Source organism: Nothoprocta perdicaria, unplaced genomic scaffold (genome assembly GCF_003342845.1).
Source record: "Nothoprocta perdicaria isolate Ctin4 unplaced genomic scaffold, notPer1 scaffold_3, whole genome shotgun sequence".
NCBI lineage: Eukaryota > Metazoa > Chordata > Aves > Tinamiformes > Tinamidae > Nothoprocta > Nothoprocta perdicaria.
In genome coordinates, this window is record NW_020455532.1 from 8,498,366 (window position 1) to 8,522,514 (window position 24,149).

The following is a 24,149-nucleotide window of genomic DNA, read 5'->3' on the forward strand; positions in this document are numbered from 1 at the left end:
GGGGCGCCGCCGCCGCCGCCTGGACGCCGGTACGGCCGGGGGGCCCTGCCCGCCGCGGGGCCACGTACGGGCCAGCGCCTGCAGAGGTCAGAGAGAGACTGGCGGGGCGAGCCTGGGCTGCGCCGGGGGCTCCTGCGTTTTGGCAGGGCGGGCGAAACGCGGGGCTGCGCGCCGTCCTTCGGCGCTCTCGTGAGTAACGTGCGCGACGGCCGGCCCCGGGACGGCTCGTCACGCGTAGCGCTCGGTCCTCGGCAGGTCCCTGCTGCACCATGTCAGGGGACAGCGACTGCGCGAGGACGAGCCCGTCGGCGGGGTCGGCGTCGGACGCGGAGCTGCTGCCCGCCCGGCCCAGGTACGAGTGCTCGCTGTCCCCCGAGCTGGTCACCAAGGCCCGGGAGGAGCTGCAGGAGAAGCCCGAGTGGCGGCTGCGCGACGTGCAGGCGCTCCGGGACATGGTGTGCAAGGACCATCCCTACCTGGGCACCTGCCTGGACGACGCTTTCTTGCTGAGGTTCCTCAGGGCCAGGAAGTTCGACTACGACCGGGCGCTGCAGCTCCTGGTCAACTACCACACGTGCCGGAGGAGCTGGCCCGAGGTCTTCAACAACCTGAGGCCGTCCGCAATAAAGGCCGTGCTGGAGTCGGGCTTTGTCACCGTGCTGCCTCGCTTGGACCCGCAGGGACGCCACGTTGTCTGCATCCGCCCAGGTATTCAAATGCCTGAATATCCTCGCTCTCCACCCTTGAGGGGTGCTTGGGCCAAAAATCCATTTCCCGCTCCCGTTTGAGCCCTGCTTGCTTGTGCAGAGGACGTGGGTTTTCTCTAAAATGTGAAAAATCAGCTTTTTGAGGGGACACGTTGCTCGTTAGCTAACATTATACCGGTTCCTTTTCCTGTTTTAGCAATTACTGCGGTTGAGTAMCAAAAAAACAAAATGCATTGAGGTGGTTGAGAATATTGTTAGGCAATTGAAAAAAAATTAYTATGTAGTAACTCAAGTTGGAACAGGTCTGCTGTCCTCCAGTCAGAAGCTTATAATTTGCTYTGATAATAAGTGGAGAGGGAAGCCTCTGGCTTTGACTCCAGCGTAAACAKTTTAATGTGCTTTTGGTGCTGCCAGGCTTGCTGCAAATTTGTTTTCATTCATTCTCCTCTTTTCCATTTACCTGCTTTCTTTCTGAGCTGAAGCYGCTTCTAATAATCTCTGCTGGGTGGAGAATGGGATCCTTAAAACCACGAGGAGTACCGAGCCCTTGCTCCTTGATGTAAACATGAGTTGCCATTTTTCTCATGCTTAAAAAAGGCTGCTCTGAGCTAGGACTGTGGCTATTAAGAGTAACTTTTAAGAGACCAGGAGAATAGAAAATCAGGTTTTGGAATGTGTATTGCTAGCTTATATTTACTTTCCAACTTACCATCCATGTCTTGTAACCTCAGACAGATGGACACCCAGTAATTATCCGATTACTGAGAACATTCGTGCCATATACTTAACGTTAGAAAAACTCATTCAGTCCGAAGAGACCCAGGTGAATGGAATTGTAATCCTGGCAGACTACAAAGGAGTCAGCTTATCTAAGGCGTCTCATTTTGGTCCTTTTGTAGCCAAAAAAGTGATTGGAATTCTTCAGGTAAGACCTGAACTGGTGGGAAAATAAGCTTATGCATTGTAAATGACTGCTTCTGTGTCTAGAGATCTTTACTATGTTAACTGAAACTTGAGCATCGTGGCTTTCACTAGAAGAGTTAAAAAACATCTCTGCCCAAACGCTTTCTCAGATCTTGGCCAACATGTTTGCCCCTTTTTTGATTTCTACATTCCTCCCCTTTGACTTCTACATTTGAGTTAGAAATGCAAGCTTTGAGTTGGAGCAGAAGCAGCTTATCCTGCTGTCGCCGCAGGGAGGAAGAGAGCAGTGAATTGCAGTAAAGGAAGAGGTCCCCTTTTTGCTTGAATGATGACAAATGACTCTTATCATTTAAATGGTTCCATGCTGGGGATGCCTGTCTGGAAAAGGTGCGATTTGAGGAGGACTTCCATCCGGGCCCTGGGAAGAGAGGCTGCTTCAACATCAGGGCAGCAAGGAAGGCCACCGAGGAGACCCTGTAAAGCATCTCAGGAGTAGGTGTTTGGGGGAAAGCGACAGAACAAGTTAGAGCAGGTGACATGTCCAAGCAAAAGTGCACAAAATGGGACAGCGAAAGGAGCAGGGAGTAACCTGGTCAAAGCAGCAGCAAGAGCTGCTGATGTTTGTTGTTGATCCACAATTCTGTCTGAAGGAGATGAGGGAAAAATCTCTCAAATGGGTTCRTCTTCCCATTACTTGTACTCTAGCTTTTTTCTAGCCTGAGCTGATCATGGTTTTTTTGTTGTACTTTGGGTACAACATATGGACAGATTGGGGGAATCTGGAGTTTCCTGAGACGAGACTAGTGGGTTTACAAAAAGCTATGCAACAACTCACGTACACCTTTAAATTGTTCTCAATGTTTTGTAAAATTGTTTGACCCCATGTTTAATTTGCACAAATAAAGTAGTGGGTGTCCTGCTRTTATCAATGGAAGCTGGTTACGGAGGAAAGAAACCTCACTTGGCATTTGGGACCTTAACTGCTGAACATGAACTTTGCTTTGGAAGAATGTTCCTTGAGTAAATCTTCTCAGTAGACACCCCTCATCTAACTTTGATTTTAAACTGGATTGTGTACAAGCATGTTGGAGCTCTGGTACCAAATCCTGCAGTTGGGAATGTTAGAACCAGCCTCCTCTGGCCCTGGGAATGTTGTACCTCCTCCTCCAAGGCCAGGATGGTACATGTTGTAACTCTGCATCCCGCTTAGGGTTGGGAATACCAGGAAAATACTAAGTGCCTAAGCAAGTGTTTCAGGGAGGATGAAGAACAACAAAAGAAATTAAGAGTTACTGGTAGCAGTATCTGTCCCAATTCAAGGTCAAATCTGTGTGCCAAATTTAGTCTCATTTTTATGCTTGCAGCTCTCCTTCTAGGGCCACTTCCTCTCACAGGGTGCACTTCTGTTGTTGCACTGGTTTATACTGGCGAGCCAGTGGGTTGTGCWGACAGTCAGGCTTGGGAGAGTTTAAACATAGAAAAAGTGGCTTTTTTTTTTTTTTTTTTGAATTGTACTCTAAAAATTTTCTTTCTCCTTTAGGATGGATTCCCCATTCGAATAAAAGCTGTTAACATAATAAATGAGCCTCGTATATTCAAAGGCATTTTTGCAATCATCAAGCCTTTTCTGAAGGAAAAGATAGCAAACCGGGTAAGGATTTGTATCATTTTCATACTAATGTTAAACCCTTTGCTTAATACCTGCATGTAAAGTCTGCTGAGAAAGCTCCCAGCTGACAAAGCTTGGTCCTATTTACTGGATCTAACTGGCCCTTTTTGCCTTCAGGATCTCTCTTTTAAATAAAGCCTGTTGAGGAAGTTCTTCATGACACAGATAAGACTTTGAAGAATTTAATAGCGGTGTAATATTAATATGGACCTTTAGTTTATACGTTACATATTCATTAATCCAATCTCCGGGATTGGGTTATCCTGTCACAATAACAGTGGTGTGTTTTAAAGGTCGCATAAAGGTGTTGCCCTTTCTTTGCACTTCTTCTTTATGCAAATATCCAGAGCACCAAGAATACTAGGGATATATTGAATCCAYTCCATCCAATGCATGAACCCACTGAATCATCAATGGGTAAATTCCTTTTGCCCCACTGTTAAGTACTTCCAGCCCCATGAAGGAACTGCACACAAGCTKAAGTCAGAAGCCCCACACACAACAGCAAATCTGGATTCTCTCTGTTCTCTCTTTTGGGATTTCAGCTGCACTAGACTTGCAGTATCTCTAGGTTTCCCCTCCTAGATATGTCTTGCTGTGCACTGCCACACACAAARGCCTCATTTTACATTTGCTGTTTAACTCAAAATAAGCCATTGGCTGCTTTAGTAATATACTATAGTAATATACTATAAAACATCTTACATACCCCATTAAACCTTTTGTTGACTTTCTTTTCGTCAGTTTTTCCTTCATGGCGGTGATCTGAATTCCCTTCATCAAAACATTCCTCCCGTGATCCTTCCTGAGGAGTACGGTGGTACTGCAGGGAAGCTGGACATCTCGGCATGGAACGAGYTGCTGCTAGCCTCCGAAGAGGATTTTCTCCACGATTTCTCCCAGCTGCTGCTCCCCTCCGACAGCTCTCCCCACGACACGCTCGTGAGCGGGGATGCTGATGAAAAGCAATGCGATGAGTCTCTGCGAGGCATGAAGCCTCAGCTCTATTACTGCTATTAACCAGCCAGCGAGGGGAAGCTTCCCAGCACAGCTAGGACCTCTTGTACTCTGCTAAGTGATGTTGTGAACTCTGCCTTACTCCTGAACCTGCAGTTTAGGAACAGACTGCTGAGGCACTTTACACTGTAAAACCAAAGGAAGCTGAAGAGGGCACAGTGGGGGCAAGGCAGAGTTTGCAGAGGAGAAAGGCAAAGAGCACACAGCTGCCAAATTATCTAGAATACTTAAGGTTCCTTAGCCTCTCTGCRAGTGATGCAAACTGGAATATTCTTCCTATTGATAAAGACAAAAAAAGAATCCTACTGTAGTGTAAACTTGGTAGTTTCCCATCTCCCTTTGCTCACAGGTGAAAAGTAACTGTGATTTACTAGCTTGGTGATCATCTCTTCCATTTTCCTTCTGAAACAAGATGATCTAAAAYAAGAAAATTGCATTTGCATCTTGCAAAATATAGTTCTGTCACTGGAAGATTGCTTAAAAAAGTAAAGTCTGTGCTCTGGCACTTGGTCTAGATTGTGAATTGGCTTTTCAGGAATATTCAAATGAATTTTGGTTCATATTATTATGGAGTAACTGAATATCAGAATAGAGATTTTCTATATTTCTAGTAGGTAGAATACCCAGTGGACTAGTTATTGCACCATTTATATCAAAGCTTAATATAAACAGATGCAATCTCCATTTTCAAAAAAGGGTAAGTTTTACAGATCTGGTACTAAGAATTTTTGATTAGACACAGTTTCAAATTCTGAAGTTCAGGACCAAAAGATAAAAAGCTCTGTCAGTCACATTATCAGTTGTTCTTTCCTTCAGCTGGTTGTGATAAGGAACTCAGCAAGCACTTCATAAGTAGAATTTGTAAGGAAGCTTTGTAGCAGCTGGCATATAATATATAGAAGGCAATATTTCATGTAAGAAAGCAAGGTGCTTCTTTAGCTTGTTACTTTGCCAGAATTTGAATTCAAGGCTCTGTGAAACCAAATGCAGCCAGGGTATTTGAAAGCACATTCAGAGTTTTCCTGCTATGGTAGCATTTTGTTTGCTGTGCTTGTCTGCTCTTTTGTGAAATGTTACAACTTTGGTTTCAGCTTTGTTGACCCCCTTCTGTCTCTGGTTGGTATATTCCCCTACGAAGTTAGGCTTTAGCCATCTCTGTGATAGTTTCCCCACAACTTGTGTGTCTGTGCTTTTAGGTCCTTGTCTAGAGCCAGAACCAAGACTGTAATGTCAAATCAGGGTAAGATATACTATGTCTGAATAAGCTGCTCCCTCTTCCCAACTTCCTTCTGTTTACTGGCCTCGAGTTAGAAATTAACCTCTCAGCACACTCTTTGCACGTATTTTTCTGCACTAAATGAGTGCATAGGTGGGAAATCTCACTAGGAAAGAAGAAAAGCACATCCAACTATATCAAGGGGAAATGTTTCACTCTTCAGTGAAAGACAGTAACCTTTCCAATTGGAATCCTCATCTCCAGAGCACTTTTTTTCTGGGCGAAAAAAATTTTCRTCCGTTTCGTTCGTACTTTATTTAGTACTAAGTATGATACAGGTGCCAGTTCTCTAAAAACAAAGCTCTAGCATCTCAAGGAGTTGAGACATTCATTTTTCAGAGTGCCAAACTTTTGAATGTCTTTTTTCCTCTCAGTCCCTCTACAGCAYGATTAGGCAAGGGAAACCCCTTCCAGCACCAGTAATGACTTCCTGACCTGGCAGCTTACCATCCAAGCATCGTGAAAGCAGTTTATAAAAGAAAGGGGTTTTGAAAAGAGGCAGACATGCAGCTTTTCCCTAGGTAGCAATTCATAGTTTTAATTGGAGCAAAACTCATCACTTCAACTATTGTAGAACTTACATAAGAAGAAATTTTCCTTACTTTAGGCATCTGATTTTTTGCTACCTTTGGGAGAGCTATTACCTTAAATGCAGGAAAAAAAAAAAAAAAAATTTTCTGCTATTTCCAATAGGGCAGAAATGTATTGTTAGCCAATTCCTCTTCATTTCTGACCAAAGCCCACTGCGTGCTTTGCAGAGATTTTGTACCAGCTAGCAAGACATCAGCACAAAGCACCAGGACTTAAGAAATGTGAGTGGCCACCAAGGCTATTGAGCTGCTAGAACACAGAGGCCAATATTTATATTTGAGTGCCTATTAATTCCATCTACCATGTATAATTTAAAAAAGCAGGATGGAACCTTTTCCTAGAGGTGAAGGTGCAACTGGTATTTGATATTTCTTCACTAACTTTGGTGCAGGGTTTGAAGGGGTGATACTTTTGACAGCCCWCCTTCCAGTACAGCTACTTGATGCCCTTAAGGTAACTACTGCTGGAGGCCAAATAGTCAAAATTCAATTTCCTATCTTTAACAAGAGAAAAATCCACAAGTGTTTACTGAGCAACATCTACAGCCACCATGCCTTTATTTTTCCAKACTTTTACATTCCCTTTCATGCCTGAACTGATAGCCTAGATCTATCTACTCCCTTTTTCTCCTGCTCACAGATGAAGTTTATTCTTGAACAGAACAGTGTACATTATTCAAGTTGAAAATAGCTTGTCTTACCTCTAGAACATCTTGTTCCTAAAGCTAGATGCTTTGCAGTTGATACGGAAGCTAAGCGAGGTTTACCTGCATCAGTCACTTAAGTTCTGAAGTCAAAAAGGCAAGAAATATTTAAGTAGTTAAAGCAGCATCTTCACCCAGCTGAATCTCTAACTCTCTCTAGGTTTTTAATGGGTGCTTAGCTTGTCTTACAGCAACCACAGCTGTCTTACATGCACCTGAGCACTGAGCTGAAAGTGCTCTTTGAGCTTTGGCACTAGCAAAGAAAGCAGTTTTGTCCCAAAATGTCTCATGTCAGCACTTGAAAACTAAGCTAAACACACACCCCACCCTGCTCACAGCACTAAAACTGATGGGATCATTCCCCCCCAACCCACCCCACTTAAAAAAACCTTTACCTGTTTCCAGGGGCTATAAGCTTTTGGCTAGAACCTAAGCCATTCCTGCCAAATTCAACACATAACAAGAGAAGATACTCAAATGTCACTGGGCAGCCATGGCTTTTTGCATTACTTGGGGCAAAACGTAGCTGCAGACTGTAAATAAAATACTTGAATTTATACTGGTACAGAGGGGTGTTACAAACCCTGAGGTATTTTTAGGAGAGTGGATGATTTTTTTTTATTATTATTATTTCATTTTGGCATGAGTTAATTACAGTGTTGTTCAAGCTCATAATTTTGCTTTCTGGTGTATGTGGGCCTAAAGGTGTTGGGTTAAGCGTACCTCTTATTTTGACAAAATTTATTTTTATATTGCATTTTATAAAAGAGTGGTCAAAATGTGTACTTTTATGATGCATGATTAAACACTATTGTTAAAGCTGCTCATCTGATACTTTAAATATGTTTACCTTCTGCCTTGTCTTGTGGTATTTGCTGTAAGAGTGGATAGTASCATATACGTAGTGCCCTACATAAGGTTTCAATGTGTCATGTTAGAAAAGGTGTGATATAATTTTACTAGCTGAACAATTTCAAGAAATGAGATTCAACTTTCAGAGATACTCTTGGAAGGTGCAGCTCGTTTCAGAAGAAATATATTCCTGACATTATGTAGTATTTGCTGCTTGGAAAAAATACCTAGTCAGGGCAACTGGCCACTTCAAGGCTTATCAGCATTTAAATCAGTCATATCTTGCACTGGAGAATAACCATTCTGGTCCTTAACACKTCTCAACAGAAGTAAGACAGTTTCAGTAGTTAGTCTGTTTTATTCAGAAGAGTTTACAGTGCAAATGCTTTAGTGCCAATAATAATCACTTRATATGCATTACAAGCACAGCAGATAAGTGAAAACAAATTAGGAGCTCTCTTTTTCCATCATAATCATRAAGTTGTGGAAGGTAGTCATACACTTACTGCTTAGTATTTGGCAAACATACCAAAAAAGAAGTTACCTCTGAAGTTGTGCCTTAAAAAGGGCAAGTTTGTTCTTAACAACATGAATTAGAGTTAACAGTTTTTCAGCCTTAAAGTTGTGTTCTTTTTCTGAGAAATAAGGTCATTTTTTGCCATAAGACAGGGAGATAAATCTCATTTAAATAAGCTTTTTGCAGTGAAATGTAGAAATTAAACAATATGGCTTACAATTCCAGTAACTGAAACATTAGTACACCAGTGCATTATGCTGAATATAACTTGCTCTTTAAAATATATTACTTTGTATTTAGCTAAATGTTATTTCAGTATTAAGGTTGGGGCTATCAGGGTAAAGGGTTGTGCTTCAACAGCACAGTAGTGAATTTTAAAAATGCAGTAACACAGTAACTGTAGCTGAAGGTTAACAAAGATAATGGATAATTTTGTTCTGCTTCAAGCATTGTGCGCTTCCTTAGCTTTCTATCCACCTGCACGTTAATATGAACATAAGACAAGACAAAACTTGCCTTAACTAAAGCAATACGTGAACATTTTGGCTTTTAGCAAAAGAGTTCCCCACTTTTGTGTGCTCAGAGAGGGGCAGCCGTTTAACTGAAGTCCCGATTAGTGAGAACAAGAGGAGCCACTAAGGTCCAAAGGTAGAGGAAGAGACAAACCCAGCTGGACGCTATCTTCACCCACACGGCCGGCCACTTACTTGTCATTGTTTTAAAATCCGCATCAGGGCTAGAAAGGAAAAGAAAGGAACCATTAGATATTTGGGACAMCATCCACACTGCTCTGCCACTGCTGAAACCCATGTGAAATTAGGATAGTCGTTTTGGGAAACTCCACTGTTTCTGGAAACATAGTGAGACAACTAAATGAGCATCTTCCTGAGGCTCCTTTTAGCTCCACAGTGTCAGGAACAGCACCTGCCTGCACAGACTCCAGAGCAGGAACCTCCCAGCTACCCAGAAACACCAGCCAGCAGCACAGGCAGCCTCTGGCTTTCCCTCTTACCTGTACCAGTTAGTGAGCGTCATCATGATGTACAGAGAGGCGAGGAAGAGCATGAAGTGGAAGAAGGCGTAGCTGTACTGCACGCCCTCCTTCTCGTTGTCGGCGACGCGGCGCGCATCGCCCTCCTCGGCCGCGCCGCCGCCCGCGCTCTCCTCCAGGATGGCACTGTCGCTGCCCGACAGCGTCAGCTTGTTCACCTGGCTGTTACTGGACGAGCGGATGCTGCAGCGTGACCCAAAGGGAAATGCRATTACAAACTTATTTTCAGGGAGTTAGATGCGTTTGCTATGACACTTGTCACRCAGCAGATCACACGAATGGCTGGGACTAATGAAAAACATTTTTTGATCGTCTGGAAACATAAGGAAGCCCCTTAGAGACCTCTGTTTCCATCTGAGCTGTCTTTCACCCAACTAAGTAGTGTTCCCAGTCTAAGCCTTGTAACACATTTTATCTGAATTGGGCTAATAAAGCCTACACTCATCCACAAAATAAAATACAGTTTTATTAACTGCATTTTGATTTGAATCTGAAACCACCTAAGCTGCAAAGGAGCAAATAGTTCCATTTTTTGCCCTGGACTCAAATCCAAGTGGAAAAGGCAGAAAGATCCCGATTGTTTATCRCTTGTAAGCAATACAGGTCCTACCTGGAATAGAGAAGGCAGAGGACAAAGATGACTAAACCAACAATACTCTGTGCATCCCACCACTGCAAGGACTTGGGCGGCGCTGCGGTGGCAGGAGCGACAGTGGCATTTGCTGGAACAAGGGGGGTTGTAGCCATCTGCGTGATGAGATTCAGCAAACTTGGGTTACAGCTTCGCTCTGAAAGGCAGAGGCAGATTAAGAGAGATGAGGTTTGACRGCATTTAGGTTGAAAAGATGACAGATTAGCTTAATGATCTCTTTAATTCCCCAGAGCCAGCACTGCCATGGAATACTTTTCCTTTGTGCGAGTTAGGTGAGTTAGTTTCTTTTGTGTGCRCTACAAAAACAATCCTAATGCCCCGAAACTATTTCTTTTCTCCACATAGACATCCACAACTTAGTTCTGGAAAGAAGCAGTTTGATGGTTTTAGTGGAATCAGCTTTACCCTTTCTCACTAGAGTTTATCTAGACAGAAGATCATTAGTCCCCACACAGTGATCTTCAACAACCACGTGCCCCCACAACAGGTTTTGCTTTCACACCAAAGTAGGTGACTCGAGACCACCAGCTGCTTACCAGGCTCGTTGGACATGGCCGACCAGGTGAGGTACATGGTGTAGAGAGTGATAACCGAGGACTGGAGRAGGCCAGAACGAGGCTGATGCTCCTGTTCAAGATAGGACCATTCAAGGTCAAATGGGCTAGTTTTATCCAAAGCGGGACTTAATGCCCACTGCCACAGATTTTAATAGTWACTAGCACAAATAATGCTAGCCAGTGTTGGCCATACACTACATTGGCATAATTATGCTAATAATATTATGCCAATAATATTAGGTATAATATTACCAAAAAAGAAAGTCTATCTAGAGGAAATACATTACTTCAGAGTGCATTYGTCTCAGAGCAAGATTTTTTTAAAAAAAATTCCTGGCTAGCATAGCTATGAAAACCAAATTTTAAAGTTCTTATGTCTGAGTGATTCAGGTGACTCCAAAGAAAATAAAATAATACCTGAACTTTCGGGAGGATAGAAACGATGGAGACAGCAATGCACAGGATCATATTAATGCTGATGAAGAACTTGTTCTCAGTGCAGCCATCAGGTTTTGTGTAGAAAACATAGAAAAGTACAACAAAAACCAGCGACAAGCCATAGAACAAGCTTGTACAGGACAAGAGAGCTGGAGGGAAAAAATACCCCAAACATTAGAGTAAGAGCGTAACTTGACAATACAATACATTTAAGGTGATTTAATGGTTCACTCTCCTTTCCCCACTTCAAAGTCTGCTTCAGAAAGCGTTACTAGCAGAATGTGTTCTTATTAGTGTTATTAGGCTAATTTTCTGGTTTGGCTCATTAGGTCCTCTAGTTCAGAGAAACATCTAGGGAGTAAGACTTATGTTTCAGCTGCAGATGAATCAGGTTAAGTATATTGTCACAGTGTCAATTTGACACACAGTGTTTTCACTGAGTGATTTCCCCACACACACACTTTAATGGGATATTTACAAGCCTTGAATATCTACACTACAGGCSACCTATTTTCATTTCCATTCTGCTGTGTTTGTAAGAAGCCCCCAAATGCTGACGCAGCACTCCTAGTGAGGCACAAAGAGCCACAAACCCTGGCACTCTGTATTTGCAATAGTCGACTCAGGCGCAGTTGGACTCTGGCACTGACAACAAGKAACCGCCTGAGGATGTCAGTTTGGTAAAGGGCAAAGTAGAGTCAGAATTTAAGAGCTCTAGGCTAAAAGTTCTGCACTTATTGTCAAACTAGACAAGTTTAGGTGCTGTTTATTGCAACTATGAGATGTGTCAGTCACAAGACTAGACTATTTCCTGCTTTATTAAATGAGAACAGGGCAATATTGCAGCTTTAATTCAAAATATTTACTCAAGGGGGCTGTAGAGTGTAATCCTAGGATATGTTTTCAAAGCAGTAAGTGATATTATGCAGAGTACTGACAGCAGAAACAAATCCTGCCAGTTGAAGATTCCTACCTGCATACCAACATTTGGAATTTCCCTCCTCCACTCTCTCAACCCAGCTTTCATTCCAGGAATGAGCAAAATCCACCAGAAGCACCAGCTGGATAAGAATGAAGCAGAAGGCTCCACAAAGACCAATAACAAACCAGGCTRGAAAAGACAAAAAGAAAATCAGGGTCAATTTGCAACATTCCTTCTCTAGATTCTTTGAGAAGTAACAAAATTCCCTAGCTAGACAGGGAAAGTTTCTTGCAAAGGGTTTCAGAGGCTTTGAGGAGTATCCAGCACTTGTCGCAGACAATACTCCAAGGTGCCTCTAACCTATGCAGTGGCAGAAAACTCAGGGCTGTCATGGAGTTATTAATGCACAGCACCTACGCCCTGGAAAACATATTGCTTAACTGCATGACTTCAGCTGATCACCAAAATATCTGGTGACCCAATGTACTGYGAAGAAATAGGAGACTCGGAGCCTTCTACAAAACAATGTGAGGCAAAAAGAGCCATTTTCACAACTACACCTATAGCCTGTAGTCTGTGGGAAAGAAAAACAAACAAGAGCTTAATTAAACAAAATTCTACGTTCATGTATTAATTGTACCTCTTGTGAAAGGTCCTTCAGGAATGTAAAAAGCTCCAACCATGATACCCACAATGGCAACTATTTTGAAGAACCAGAACCTTCAAGAGAAATTGGAAGACACTGATGTTACTCTGCACACAATTGCTATGTTTTATATGACTTGCAAGCAGCTTGCTTTACAGAGAAATAAAGCAAAAAGTTGTACTCGATGGGATTACAGGTRAAGATGTTCACCAAACAGAAGGAAGGCCTGGTTAATACTGTGAAGAAATGGACTGACAAGAACCTCATGAAGTTCAAAAAGGCAAATGCACAACCCTGTTGCTGGGACAGAATAATTCCATGCAACAGCACAGGCCGGGGTCGCCTTGCTAGAAAGCCACTCTGCAGGAAGAGTGGATCATGCTGGACAACACGGGAACATGAGTTAAGAGCGCAGCCTCGCGGCAAGGAAGGCCACCTCGGCACCCTTCAGCTTGCCGGAGGCCAGGGAGATCCAGCTGCTTCTCTTCAACTGCTTAATGGGACAGGAGAGAGAAGACAAAAACACTCTTCAACCTTATTCTATGATAATTTAATAATCTGACCCCACATCGACCCAGTTAAATCAGTGGGTAGTTTCTGCTTGATAACCAGCTCAGTCTGGCTCAGTGATGGCCCAGTAAGTGCTAGAGGCAGCACGAGGCAGAAGATAAAGTGGGTGAACATCCTTCACCTGTGTGTGATCAGAAAGGGGGTAACAAGAGCTCTCCCCGCTTTTGGTTACCCCATTTCTCAGAGCATTAGCAACAACATCCATCCTCACATTATCAGCATTCAGGGTRTGTAACTTGAGGAGAAAGTCTTTTATGAGACTGAAGCCTGGGTCTGCGTTTAGTTCCAAAGAAATTTAACACTKTCCTTCGGCAATTTGTCCCTGTGTTCTGCAAGGAAGTTTGGGAGAGGAGAAGGAGGGGAAAGAAGGTGAAGATAAGACAGCTGGCTCACAGACCTACCCGTTGTGCACGGAGGCTCTTGGATCGTTACTTGTTTTCACTTCTATCATGATCAGCGAGAAGAGAAAGAAAAACACTGCCATGGCRAAGCTGATTCGATAGACGGCTCTGTAGCCCACGAACACGTCGCAGCTGACAAAGCCGCTCACGTGCGGGATCCGAGCGTGCAGCCCCTCGTCACAAAATCCAGGCACCTGCACAGAGGCGTGGGAAGTTGGGAAATTACCCCTCTATTTACAAATTACGTTTTTTAAGCACTCAGACAGCTAAGCTTTGCTGCCAGCTCCCTGTGGGGAGGGCTGGTAACACAAGACTTTGCACTCAGCCAGACAGCGGTGGCCTTATCATCTTCCTTTCCCCGTATTATCACTAAAAACATTTGGGAAGATTAAACATTACTGCAGGTCTGGGATAACTGGCAGTTCCCAGGGCTTGTCTGGGCAAATTCCAGGGCACAGGCAGGTGCTAAAGCCCCACGTGAAGCCTCAACACTGGGTGCCCTGACACAGTGGGCGCCATTCCCACCTCAGGGTGCAGCAACCGGGCGCACRTCCCTCCCGCCCGCCCCGTTCCCGGGAAAACCACGGGGCGGGCGGCGGCCGGGCCCCTCGTACCTTCTTGAGCTGCTCCTCCATGCCCGGCGCCAGCATGATGCAGGCCACGGCGGTGCTGAGCAGCAGCAGGAGCGCGTAGAGGAGCCGCGTCACGGTGGAGTTCTTGGTGGCGGGGCAGCAGCGGCACAGCAGGCACGAGGCGCCGCCGCACAGGCACGGCAGCTGCGGGACACGCGCCGCCGCCGTGAGCGCGGCGAGGCCCGGCCACCACCGCGCACGGCCGGGCCCCTCGAGCCGCCCCTCGGGCGGAGCGGCCGCCGGGGGCCCGGGAGGGAGGCACTTACCCAGCTGGCCAGCGAGCAGACCCCCAGCACGGCCCCCATGATGCCGCCGTCCCGSTCCCGCTCCCGGTCCCCGTCCCGGTCCCCGTCCCGCCGCTTCCTGCTTCCGCCCCGCGCCGCCGCSGCCGCTCATTGGCTGGCGCCGCGCCCCGCCCGCCAATGAAGGAGCAGGAGGGGGCGGTGGGTGGGCACCGCCTGCGGCAGCGGTTGAATCTTCCCGGAGCGGCCTCCCGCCTTTGTCTGTGCGGTGAGGTCATAGAAGAGAGGGGTGCTGATTGGTGGAGGTGCGCAAGGGGCGGRCGGGCTCGCCAGCATGCCAGCCAATGAATAAAGCGTCTCCAGCAGGACAGTGATTGGCAGAGCTTCCAGCCACTCAGCGCCGCTCTGCCGGTGAAGCGGCGGTTGCCATAGCAGCGCGCGGGCCCCGGCTCCATGGCGCCCGCGGCCTTGAGGGAAGGCGGCGCCTGCACCCCYGCTTGCGCTTCGCTCCCGCCGGGATTTGAGGGCTCCGGCTGGGAAACGGGAGATTTGCACCTTCCAAAGGGCAGCAAACAGGGAGAAAGGGAGCGTGTGGAGACAGAGACACGGTCCTGCCTTAGCCCAGAGGCTGAAGTCTCCCTCAGGGAACAGGACACGTTGGCAGAGCGTTGGTGTCGTTGCCATCTGGAACTGCCAAGAAATGGGAAAGGGCTCAAATAAATGAGCCGCTTCTTTTCCACCAGCAGCTTTAACACACAGAGCGTGTGGAGACTGTGCTAACAGGACCGTTTAATCAGGGTCATTCATGAAACTACACACGCCTCTTYCCAGTCACGCCCATAAATCATTCAGCCCGTCCTTCCTTCACACAACACATGAGCTATTACCTTAGGATTAAAATATTTTTCTTATCTTTCCRTGTGCACCAGCTGGATCTGTAGGAAGGCTCCTGCCAAACGCATTCCGCTCTCGGGGCACACGAGTGTTTGCAGAGCAAAGGCAGAGTCTCAAAAACCCCGTGTTCCCTCCCCAGTAATCTCAGGTACATCATATTACTAACACACTGATGACACTCGGCTAATTCCTGTGCCTCATGACGCTTGCTTCACAGGAAATTTATGAGACTAATAAGTTTGTTATGTGCCACGAGACCCTCCCCTGAACTACCTTAGGAGAGGACAAAGGATTCGCTGAAGGAGCCGTTTCCTTCCACTGCCCAAGGCTTCTCCAAGTGCCCGTTTTACTTCCCAGCATAAAAGTCTTCTGATTCTGCGTAACATCATCTCAAACAATATGTGTTTAGCGGGAGATAAGGATGAATTCAGCCCCGCTATTGTCAGCTAGGGGAATGAGGCAGGATGTGGCAGGAGGTTATCCTAATTTGTACAAAAATACCTTGCCCTGGTACGTTAATCACTTTGGAAAGCAGAATAAAGGGGTGCGTCCCGTACACATTGATGCTAGTTGTTTGAAGGGCCTAGAATAAAGACTCTGAAATTAGGTAATAATTAAAGGAAATGTGTCAGATAGAGTCATTTGAAAGCAGYGCTTTGAAGTTCTTTGTGCTATTGAGCTAATAAAAAAAAGTCACTTGAGCTTGTACGTTAGAGCTATTTTTGTTAGTCTCAAGGGTCTCCCTTCCACGATAACAGAAATGCAGAACGAACTTTAATGTTCCCTAGAGCACGGCTGGTTGGTGCTCTGCATGGGCTGTATTTTACAAGCGACACATCCCACGTACAGGTTATAGYTGAATACTTTGACCTTCCAGAATCRTTCGGGGAGCTGTTTAGCAAAGGSGACTGTAAATTGGAAAGGCTGGCTCAAGTCCAGTGTGAAAATTTAGAAATAATAAGCAATGTTTCTTCAGTAACCTTGCTCCAGCCTTTATATGGACCCAAACTCTTCACTTYGGCCTGCAGAAACTTTGGAGCACTGAGGCAATGCAATCAACTTTTTAATAAACCTGTCCTAATTAATGGGCTTTTGTCCTGTGAAGTGTTTAGTTTTCAGTGCTCTTCATGACTGTCCTTGATTAGATCTCCAGAGCATAAAGAACTAYGGAGTTTTCTTTGGGGAGAAATGTTTTTCCAGCTGCTTAGTTCAGGCRGTGTGTTAAGCTATATTCAAGAATCTAGATCTTAAACCAGGCTTTGAAAATAGCCCTCCAAGTCCTCCACCTCCGGGGCAGTCATATAAATGACTTGGTCATTTATGGACCATATCATGGTCCAAATTCTGCTAAGGCCAAACCACTAGTGGGTTGAACTAGTCTTTAAATGGCTACACGTGGTAGTTTCCACACAATCATGATAATACAGCAGTGTCAAAAGGCCTCTCAAGTATAAATATCAAGTACAAAAACTCAAATATATAAATACAAGTTGATGGATCTCCCAAATGACTTTCCGTAGGGGGTAATACAATGGCATGTTGTAGGAACAGGCTCTGTTCACCGGTAGCATCAGTGCATGTCCCACGGTGGCTCTGCTCTGATTGGAGCCAAGCCCCTGCAATATGAAAAAATCCACAAAAATCAGCATAGTCTGCACTCTCAGGCCCAGCTCTCAAGCCTCCAAACGTGCAAGCTGCTTTTTTTTTTCAATCCTTAGCTCACAATTTTATAATTTTCATCTTTCCGTGCATGCGTTCTGATTGCTTTAACACCTGCCTCTGCACTTCTTCGACTATTTTCCTATCATGTCATAGATCCATGAGTCATCTCCGTGATCTGCTGAGCTGACTCGCAGTCATCGTAGCGCCCTGCTCTTCGGGGCCGTTGCCACCACTGCTAAAGCTTGCAGAATCTRTTCCTCTGTGCCTGAATCCCTCAGAGACTGAGTAACTGCTTTCTTTTCCCCCAAAATGACTATGCAACTGTGAGTCACTGCTGTTATGACAGAGGAATTGTAATCCTTGTGTCTTTCCTGTTCTTTATGGCCAAAATTTTCTTTTGGAGGACACCTTTGTTCACCCTTCTCCAAGTCCTTTTATGTTACCAGAGACATTTTTACTAACTTCACTTTAGAGCCTGTGCTTTGATCTGGAAACTCCTTTAGGTCTGGTTATTGGTAAAACAGATGGAGAGAAAAAATAATATTTATCCAGTATTCTGGAATGATATTACTGAGCTGTTTCTTCTCGTAATTTATGGGAGCATTAGTGAAACTTAAACACATTGAAAAGTTATTAAAAGCACATTAAACAACATAATAAGAAGCTGTTTAAAAAATATCACCAGAGATACATGAGAGGGAATATTTTGCACAAAAGCTCTGCACTAACAGCTGTGAATGAAGCAGGAAAAGGACTAGCAGCAGATGGTCCCTTAAAGGAGGAGGGAGTGAAAGGTGCCCTTTGCAATAGGTGAACATGGGATCCCTGCAAAGCAGGGGATGCCCAGACAGGGCCCTTTGGATCTTGTGTGGAAATGCAGCTCATCACGGCTCTTCCAAATGGTAGGAATTGCCAGGAGGACCCTTGCAGCAGCAGRAGTGGCTGGAATAGGCAGGTTCCCCCGTGCTTGTGAGCGAGATCGCTGGTGCAGAGGCAGGTATCGGCCCCTGGGTATGAGCCCCGGGTATGAGCCCACGTGGCAGTGCTGGTGCGGGCTCCTTTTCGATGCCAGGGCACCTCCACAGCGCTGCRCACAGCATCAAAGTGCCCCCCTGCTGAAGCAGCCACTTCAAAGGTAGGAGGCCACAAAGCAGGTCCATGTTCCACCTAAGCACTGCCCAAACACACTTACAAAAAATGCCGCTCATTAGTTTTTCTTACTTGTTACGGAATTTCTAATAAAACCAGATTTTGTCCCCTCTCTCCGCAAGCTCCTCTCTCCTGTGAGAGCCTGCACAAAGTGCAGCTGGCCAGCCTTATATCAGTGATCCCTGCAGAAAAAATGGAAGGGACAGTAAGAGGAATAGTCAGGAATTTCTGGATTTAATCCTGCCCCTTCCACAGGTCTGAGAGCTACATCAGTTCATATCCTGAGAAAATCAGCCCTAAGAGTCGGGACAGGCTTGGGTAGTTCATCCTRCCAGGCACAGTGGGCACAGGGATCACCAAGCAGCTCCTCACTGGTCTGTTCCTGAGGATAAACCCGCACTGCGATGGGCAGCTTCGCAGCTGGATGGAGATGCAGCAGTAGCAGAAACCAAACTTAATCAGAGCCCATCCTCAGCTGGGTCCAACATGACATAATTATCTGAGTTTTGCCAATTTAAAATCAGATGAGCGAGTGCCTGACCTGATTTTTTTTTCTGCTGATGAAAAGAAAGGGAATACAGAATCATTGTTGCTTTCCAAGAAGATGTTCTGAAGCTGATTGAGTAGTTTTTCTCATCACTCTTGTTAATTGTGTAAATCCTCCTGGCCTACCAGCTGACATTTTAGATGCTGCATTTTTGTACTTGTGCCAAGCAGCATTTAACATGTTGCAGTCGCCTATGTTGTTACTGGGCTTTTTTCAAGAAGGGAAAACGGTTCCTTCCTCTTGTGTGTCCGACAGAGAGGCTGTTTCTCCTCGAGGAAGGAGCTCACATGATCATGCAGATGCATCAGATAAAGCCTTCCCACGTTTGATATTTGCTAAGTTGAATGATTGTTATTCCAAAGCTGATAGTTGGAATGGTTGTGGGATTTAAATTCTCTCTTTTTGCTCACTAGATCTAAAGAAATAAATACAACAATCAAATCCTTCAAACTTAGAAAGATTCATTAACCACACATTCCTGACCACATTATCTACACAAGCATTTCTCCCTGCTTGTTTGTTTAAAGCTGGCCAAGAGTCAGGCTCTAAGTTCCAGAAATACTTCTAAGATAACAAAAATGGGCATCCAGATTGAAAASGAACTCTGTATTTAGAAACTCAGAAATACTACTGGGGGGTAGCTGTGCTCTTAACTCTTTTCTGGTTGTTCTGAACTTCCGTAGCATTGGAGAGTGAGTCATGACATTCTACTTTATATGAATGTTTGTCTCATCCTGGATGATTTAAAAAGAAATACCACAGGGGAATCTAATAATACAGTCCCCAGCTCTAATTGCACCGTGGCTTTCAATAACGTTGAGAGAGACTAAATCAAGCACATTCCCGAGGACAGTATTGGGCAAGACCCGTGACAAGGCTCAGTATTCGCCGAGTCCACGTGCACTTGGTGCAGAAACAACCATAAACTTAATTTTAGAAGGGAAGGAAGRGTGAAAAGGGAGAGCTGAGGGCTGGTTTTACAAAATGGTTTCCTGCTGCAGAGCACGTTTGGGAACACGGAGCCTTTAATAAAAATTCACACATGAATGAAAAATCTAAAACATATGGAGAGGGTGTCATATTTTTTCTTTTTTTTTTTTTTCAGAGAGTTCAATGCAAACAAAAATAGGGCACATTTCCAAGCCTAGCCTCCATATACATTCAGTATCTGTAGCAATGTACCTGTTCCATAGTATAAATAATAGCTCCCTTCCACATTTGCTCTCCTATTGAAATACTGGTAGAGGGGTTTAGTCCAACTCTAAGGCAGAATTAAATGCAGTTAATGAATTATACTAAAATGCAGTGTTATTTTTGTCAATGTGTTTTTAAGGATTGAAGCAAAAACCTCCCAGGCCAGTAATGCAGCTTTCATAGGTATTTTCTTTCCAAAGCTTTTCTTGCTGAATATGTATTTAGCATTGTTTTAGTCCGCAGATATTTTCCTGCAGCAGCTGTCAAAGCAAAACAGAAGTGGACGTGCTGGCGTCAGGGTGCATTTTGGAGGTTCGCATTGCGTTATCAGCCATTTCCAGGGTGGTGAGAAATCGTCTTTGCAAGAATATGGAACCTTGGGCCAGACCCAGCAGTACAAACGAGATGCCTGTTTTCATTTCACTGCTGGAAGGGTTTCGTCTCGATAAYCTGCAGCCACCTTAATGGGAGGTATCTAATCCACATTAATTTATGGAGCTTTCTCTATAGCCAGTGAAGATGGACAGAGCGGATGGATTGCTCGCTGACATCCRATCTGTCTTCAGATAGAACAAATCACCACTCCAGTGCTCCTGGCCTCTATTTACTGTCATGGAAACTTCAGTGTCTTATTTTTAGATAATTTTTGTGTGTGTGGCTTTAGAATGAAAGCCTGGTTGTAGCAGGATACTAATTTCAGTGAAGATAATGCACAAAACCTGGCACATCCCGGTCAGCACAGAACAGGCTGGCAGTGGGGATCTCTGTTCAATTATCTGCCAGGAGRGGCTGAAATTTAGCTACCCTTTGATGCTTAGATCCTGATAACATTAAAATGCTGCTTAACAGAAGAGCCATTATTTACATTTAATAAAAGCGATACCATGGTGCATTCCTTATGGGATAAATGTACTATCCCATCTTGGCAATTGTGACAAAAGAAATTATTCTGCTCAGCTTGCAGTCTTTTCTTTGATGTAAAAAACATAACAACAGCGAGGCTGTAATTACCCAGCTTGGGACTAAGTGAACTCAGCTGAAAACGCTGAATGCTGCAAGGTGACTCCGAACAGCTCCCCAAACTTAGCTCGTTTGGATCCCATCACTGACAGCAATGCAACTGATGCAATGTCAGCATCAGGTCCCACTTGGAAGCCACAGTGAACAAGTGATGAGCAGCCTAAATGAGCTGCTTACATGAGGATGCCGCAAATCAAAATGAAATTTGCAGCACACAAGTCCCTCCACATTAATTCCTGGGGTAAAGTTTCCYTGTGTATGGCAGTTTACTCCAGTTTCGGAGCAGTTAGTGCCCTGAGCACCTCCCACCAGCCAGATGCACCAGGCTCCCTGTGCCCCAGGTCCGCAGGCCGAACTGCTGCTGTTCAGTAAGAAAACATTCCCACGGCAAGCAGCATCCCACGCTCCTCCCTCCAGCAGGCACCATTTCAATATCGAGTCCGGGAGGTTCCTCTAACTTTGCATCTTAAATTTCTCCAATATACTAGTAGATTTAATGAGCCCTTTTTTTCCCTTTCAGCAAAAGAAGATGGGAAATGGGGACTGTAGGGCACCTTAATTCTGGTTCTGTGTTCCACAAGTTGCTGGCCAGCAAGGTGAGAGCAGCAGAGCAATCCCTGTGCAGGCCCTTGGATGCTGGGACTTGCTTCCCGGATTGGTTTAGGTGCTGAAAAGCAGGTGACCTCCTGCATTCCCAACAAAAGCAGCRTGTTTGGTGGCACTGCTGGAAGCACCAAGGATGAGCTTCCCATAGCAATGAAAGGGCCTGAAGGAATGCTCCTAGGAGCCCAACTAGCACCAGTCTAGCTCAACTCATGGTAGATTTGTTGTTAATGATACTGCACAGTGCCTAGTGACTGGCATAAGTAACAAGTGAGAAAGCATCTGAGGCAAAATACGTGGGATTTTTCCTCTCGGTTCTTCCACGTGAGCCCTCGCTGCTGCAGGGAGGCTCAGAGTGCTGCTGTGAAGCACAAACCTCCTGTCCAAGCACTGCCATCTCCTTCCGTGCTGGTTGCCATAGAAATGGGGAGCACTGAGGGCCTTTGGGGTAAGTAACTCTGCAACACAGGCCCGGTTAGACACAACATCCCTTTGCTTAACAGCTCGTTCCCTTCGTCGCCTTTTCACGTCCCAGCAATTAGGTCCAGCTTGAGAAGGGCAGCTTGAACAGCACCCATCTACACTTGGCCTTTTGGCAGCTATTTAGGTAGTTATACAGCTTGCTGCCTCAAATAGACCTTAGCAGGGTGACCAAGTAACGATGAGATGGTCGCCCCGATGGCTGGTGGCGCGTGCAGCAGATCAGAGGCCTGTGCTGAGAGCAGTGAGACAGGCCCACGTGGCTGAGCAAGCCTCGTTCTTGTTTCATGTTCTTTGTTAGCACAAACGGGGTGTTTCAATCCCCGAGCAGAACMTGGAGCCCTTCCTACAAAGCGCCCTGAACTCCCACTGACCAAATTGCTGGCATGTCACTGATACGCCTGATTCCGGCATCAGGCCTCACTCATCCTGGCCTTTACAGCCTCAGGAACCTTTGCAGCAGGTGTGCTGCAGGGTGTCCAGGGCAGGGCATGGCCAGGGAGGTAGGAACTGCCCTGTGAAGCTCATCCCATCTGCTGGAGCAGCCAGTGCTTCATGAGAAGGTTGGACATCACCCAGCTCCCTTAACGCACCCCTTAATGAGCTGATAGGCAAAGCAGAGCATCGTGCCAGAAACTAAAGCTGATTTTTTCCTGACCTGAGGTAAAGAGTAAGCATATATGTCAAAGCTTGAAGACTAAATCCCTCTGACTCACGGCAGAGGATTCATTGGCCAAGTTTTCATCTATCRCCAGTACAACCTAGAAGGACCCCTGTCACAGTTTGTGGAATAAAATCATGTAAAAGCCCATTTAGCTGGAGCATAAATCAGGACCAAAACATTCACAGGGCTCTACATCTGCATCAGRAATCCCTGTCTGGCTGCCAAACACTTGGGAAAAATCATAACGCTGGCTGGGTGGCTCCAGCGTTTATCATAAAGCTGACAGAGACGACTAATTTCTCCTCATTTACTAGCATTCCTTTTGCTCTCCAGAAAGGAGAGAYGCTCTTGCCAACCTCACATGCTACTTCATATCTTCTAACAATCCCATTTAGCAGAAAGAAGGAAAAAAGATGAAATACCTGTGAGTGGAGCTTTGAGGAGCTCCTGCTTTCCCTTCAGCAAGACCTGTGCAGTCAGTGGCAAGCAGCCCTCTTGAACAATGCCAAGCAACAGCAGAAACACATGTCCTGTATTAGCTTCTTTAGCAATTATTGTAGCATTTTTTTAGCAACTTTTACTTACTTAGCAACTTTACTTACCTCAACCCCCTCTTGGCAAGCAGAAGTCACCCGGAATGAACCTATTTCCTCAATACTTGAGTGTCTCCTCTCCAGTTACATCCCTGAACCAAGACTGGTTGATACTCACCTCGTGTCGGAACAAGAAAGCTTTGGCCAGGGGGATGATTTTCAGCTGAGGCATGTGCTGGATGTGGGACCTTTGTGGGTTTACACTGAAGAAGCTTCTGGATGCCTTTAGAGAAACAAAGCCCTTAGCAAGCAGGATTTGTGCTTGCCGTGTGTCCTTTGTGCTGCCAGCCAGCCRCCAGGCTTCCTCCCATACGCAGCAGGTAAAGTGCTTCTTGTGCAGAGGGTGTAAGGCAGTTTGTAACAGGCTTGGGGATACTCCTGGGTAAAACACGGCAGAAGGCAGTGCTGTCTTTGAAGGATGATTCTGGCTTCCCATGAGAGCTGAATGTGACGCTTGTATCTGTTGCAGCTACAAAGAGGTAATGGGCAGTGAGTTATTTTGCCTTTGGATGGAAGGCACTTGGCAGAAATGAGTGATTAAAGGGTGCGTTTCCAACACTGGCTTTCAGCAAAGGCTTTGAAAGAGACTTTGGAGACTTAAAAAGTTATTTTATTTTCCAAACTCAACACGTTCCCTAGGGAAAAAAGAAAGAAAATAAGTTCAGACCAAGACTCCACTCAGCTATCTAGCTGGGACAAGCCTTTTAGCCGCGTTTGGCTCAACAGGCAGGGAAGATAAGATTCCCGGGGAGTAGTGGCAGACAAGGGGGATGGGATGAACTTGCAGAGTGAAATTGCCCAGAAGCGAAGCAGCAASCACTGACTTTGCAGGGAAAAGCTTTATCATCTCCGCACAGATTACCCGAGCTAAAAATAGCCTCAGCTCAAAGTAAACGGGTTTTGAGAGTGYTCTGCCCTGCTGGCACGTCGGCCCCATGCCATGCGCTGATACACTTGGTGGGAACATCCAAGTGGC

At 45.4% G+C, this 24,149-nt stretch overlaps 2 protein-coding genes across 2 annotated transcripts; one reads left to right on the top strand and one right to left on the bottom strand.

The window, feature by feature from the left end:
- Positions 1–258: 258 nt before the first annotated feature.
- Positions 259–7,480, top strand: TTPAL (alpha tocopherol transfer protein like). Its single transcript, XM_026042145.1, has 4 exons — positions 259–708; positions 1,439–1,632; positions 3,172–3,282; positions 4,045–7,480. The coding sequence occupies exons 1-4, from the start codon at positions 270–272 to the stop codon at positions 4,318–4,320; spliced, it is 1,020 nt and encodes a 339-aa protein (XP_025897930.1). The 5' UTR covers positions 259–269; the 3' UTR covers positions 4,321–7,480.
- Positions 7,481–8,082: 602 nt separating this feature from the next.
- Positions 8,083–14,445, bottom strand: SERINC3 (serine incorporator 3). Its single transcript, XM_026042144.1, has 10 exons — positions 14,392–14,445; positions 14,108–14,269; positions 13,494–13,687; positions 12,517–12,596; positions 11,928–12,065; positions 10,934–11,103; positions 10,496–10,586; positions 9,918–10,095; positions 9,269–9,490; positions 8,083–8,992 (listed from the first exon to the last, which is right to left on the bottom strand). Exons 1-10 carry the CDS (start codon positions 14,428–14,430, stop codon positions 8,854–8,856), a joined length of 1,413 nt encoding a protein of 470 aa, XP_025897929.1. The 5' UTR covers positions 14,431–14,445; the 3' UTR covers positions 8,083–8,853.
- Positions 14,446–24,149: the final 9,704 nt, after the last annotated feature.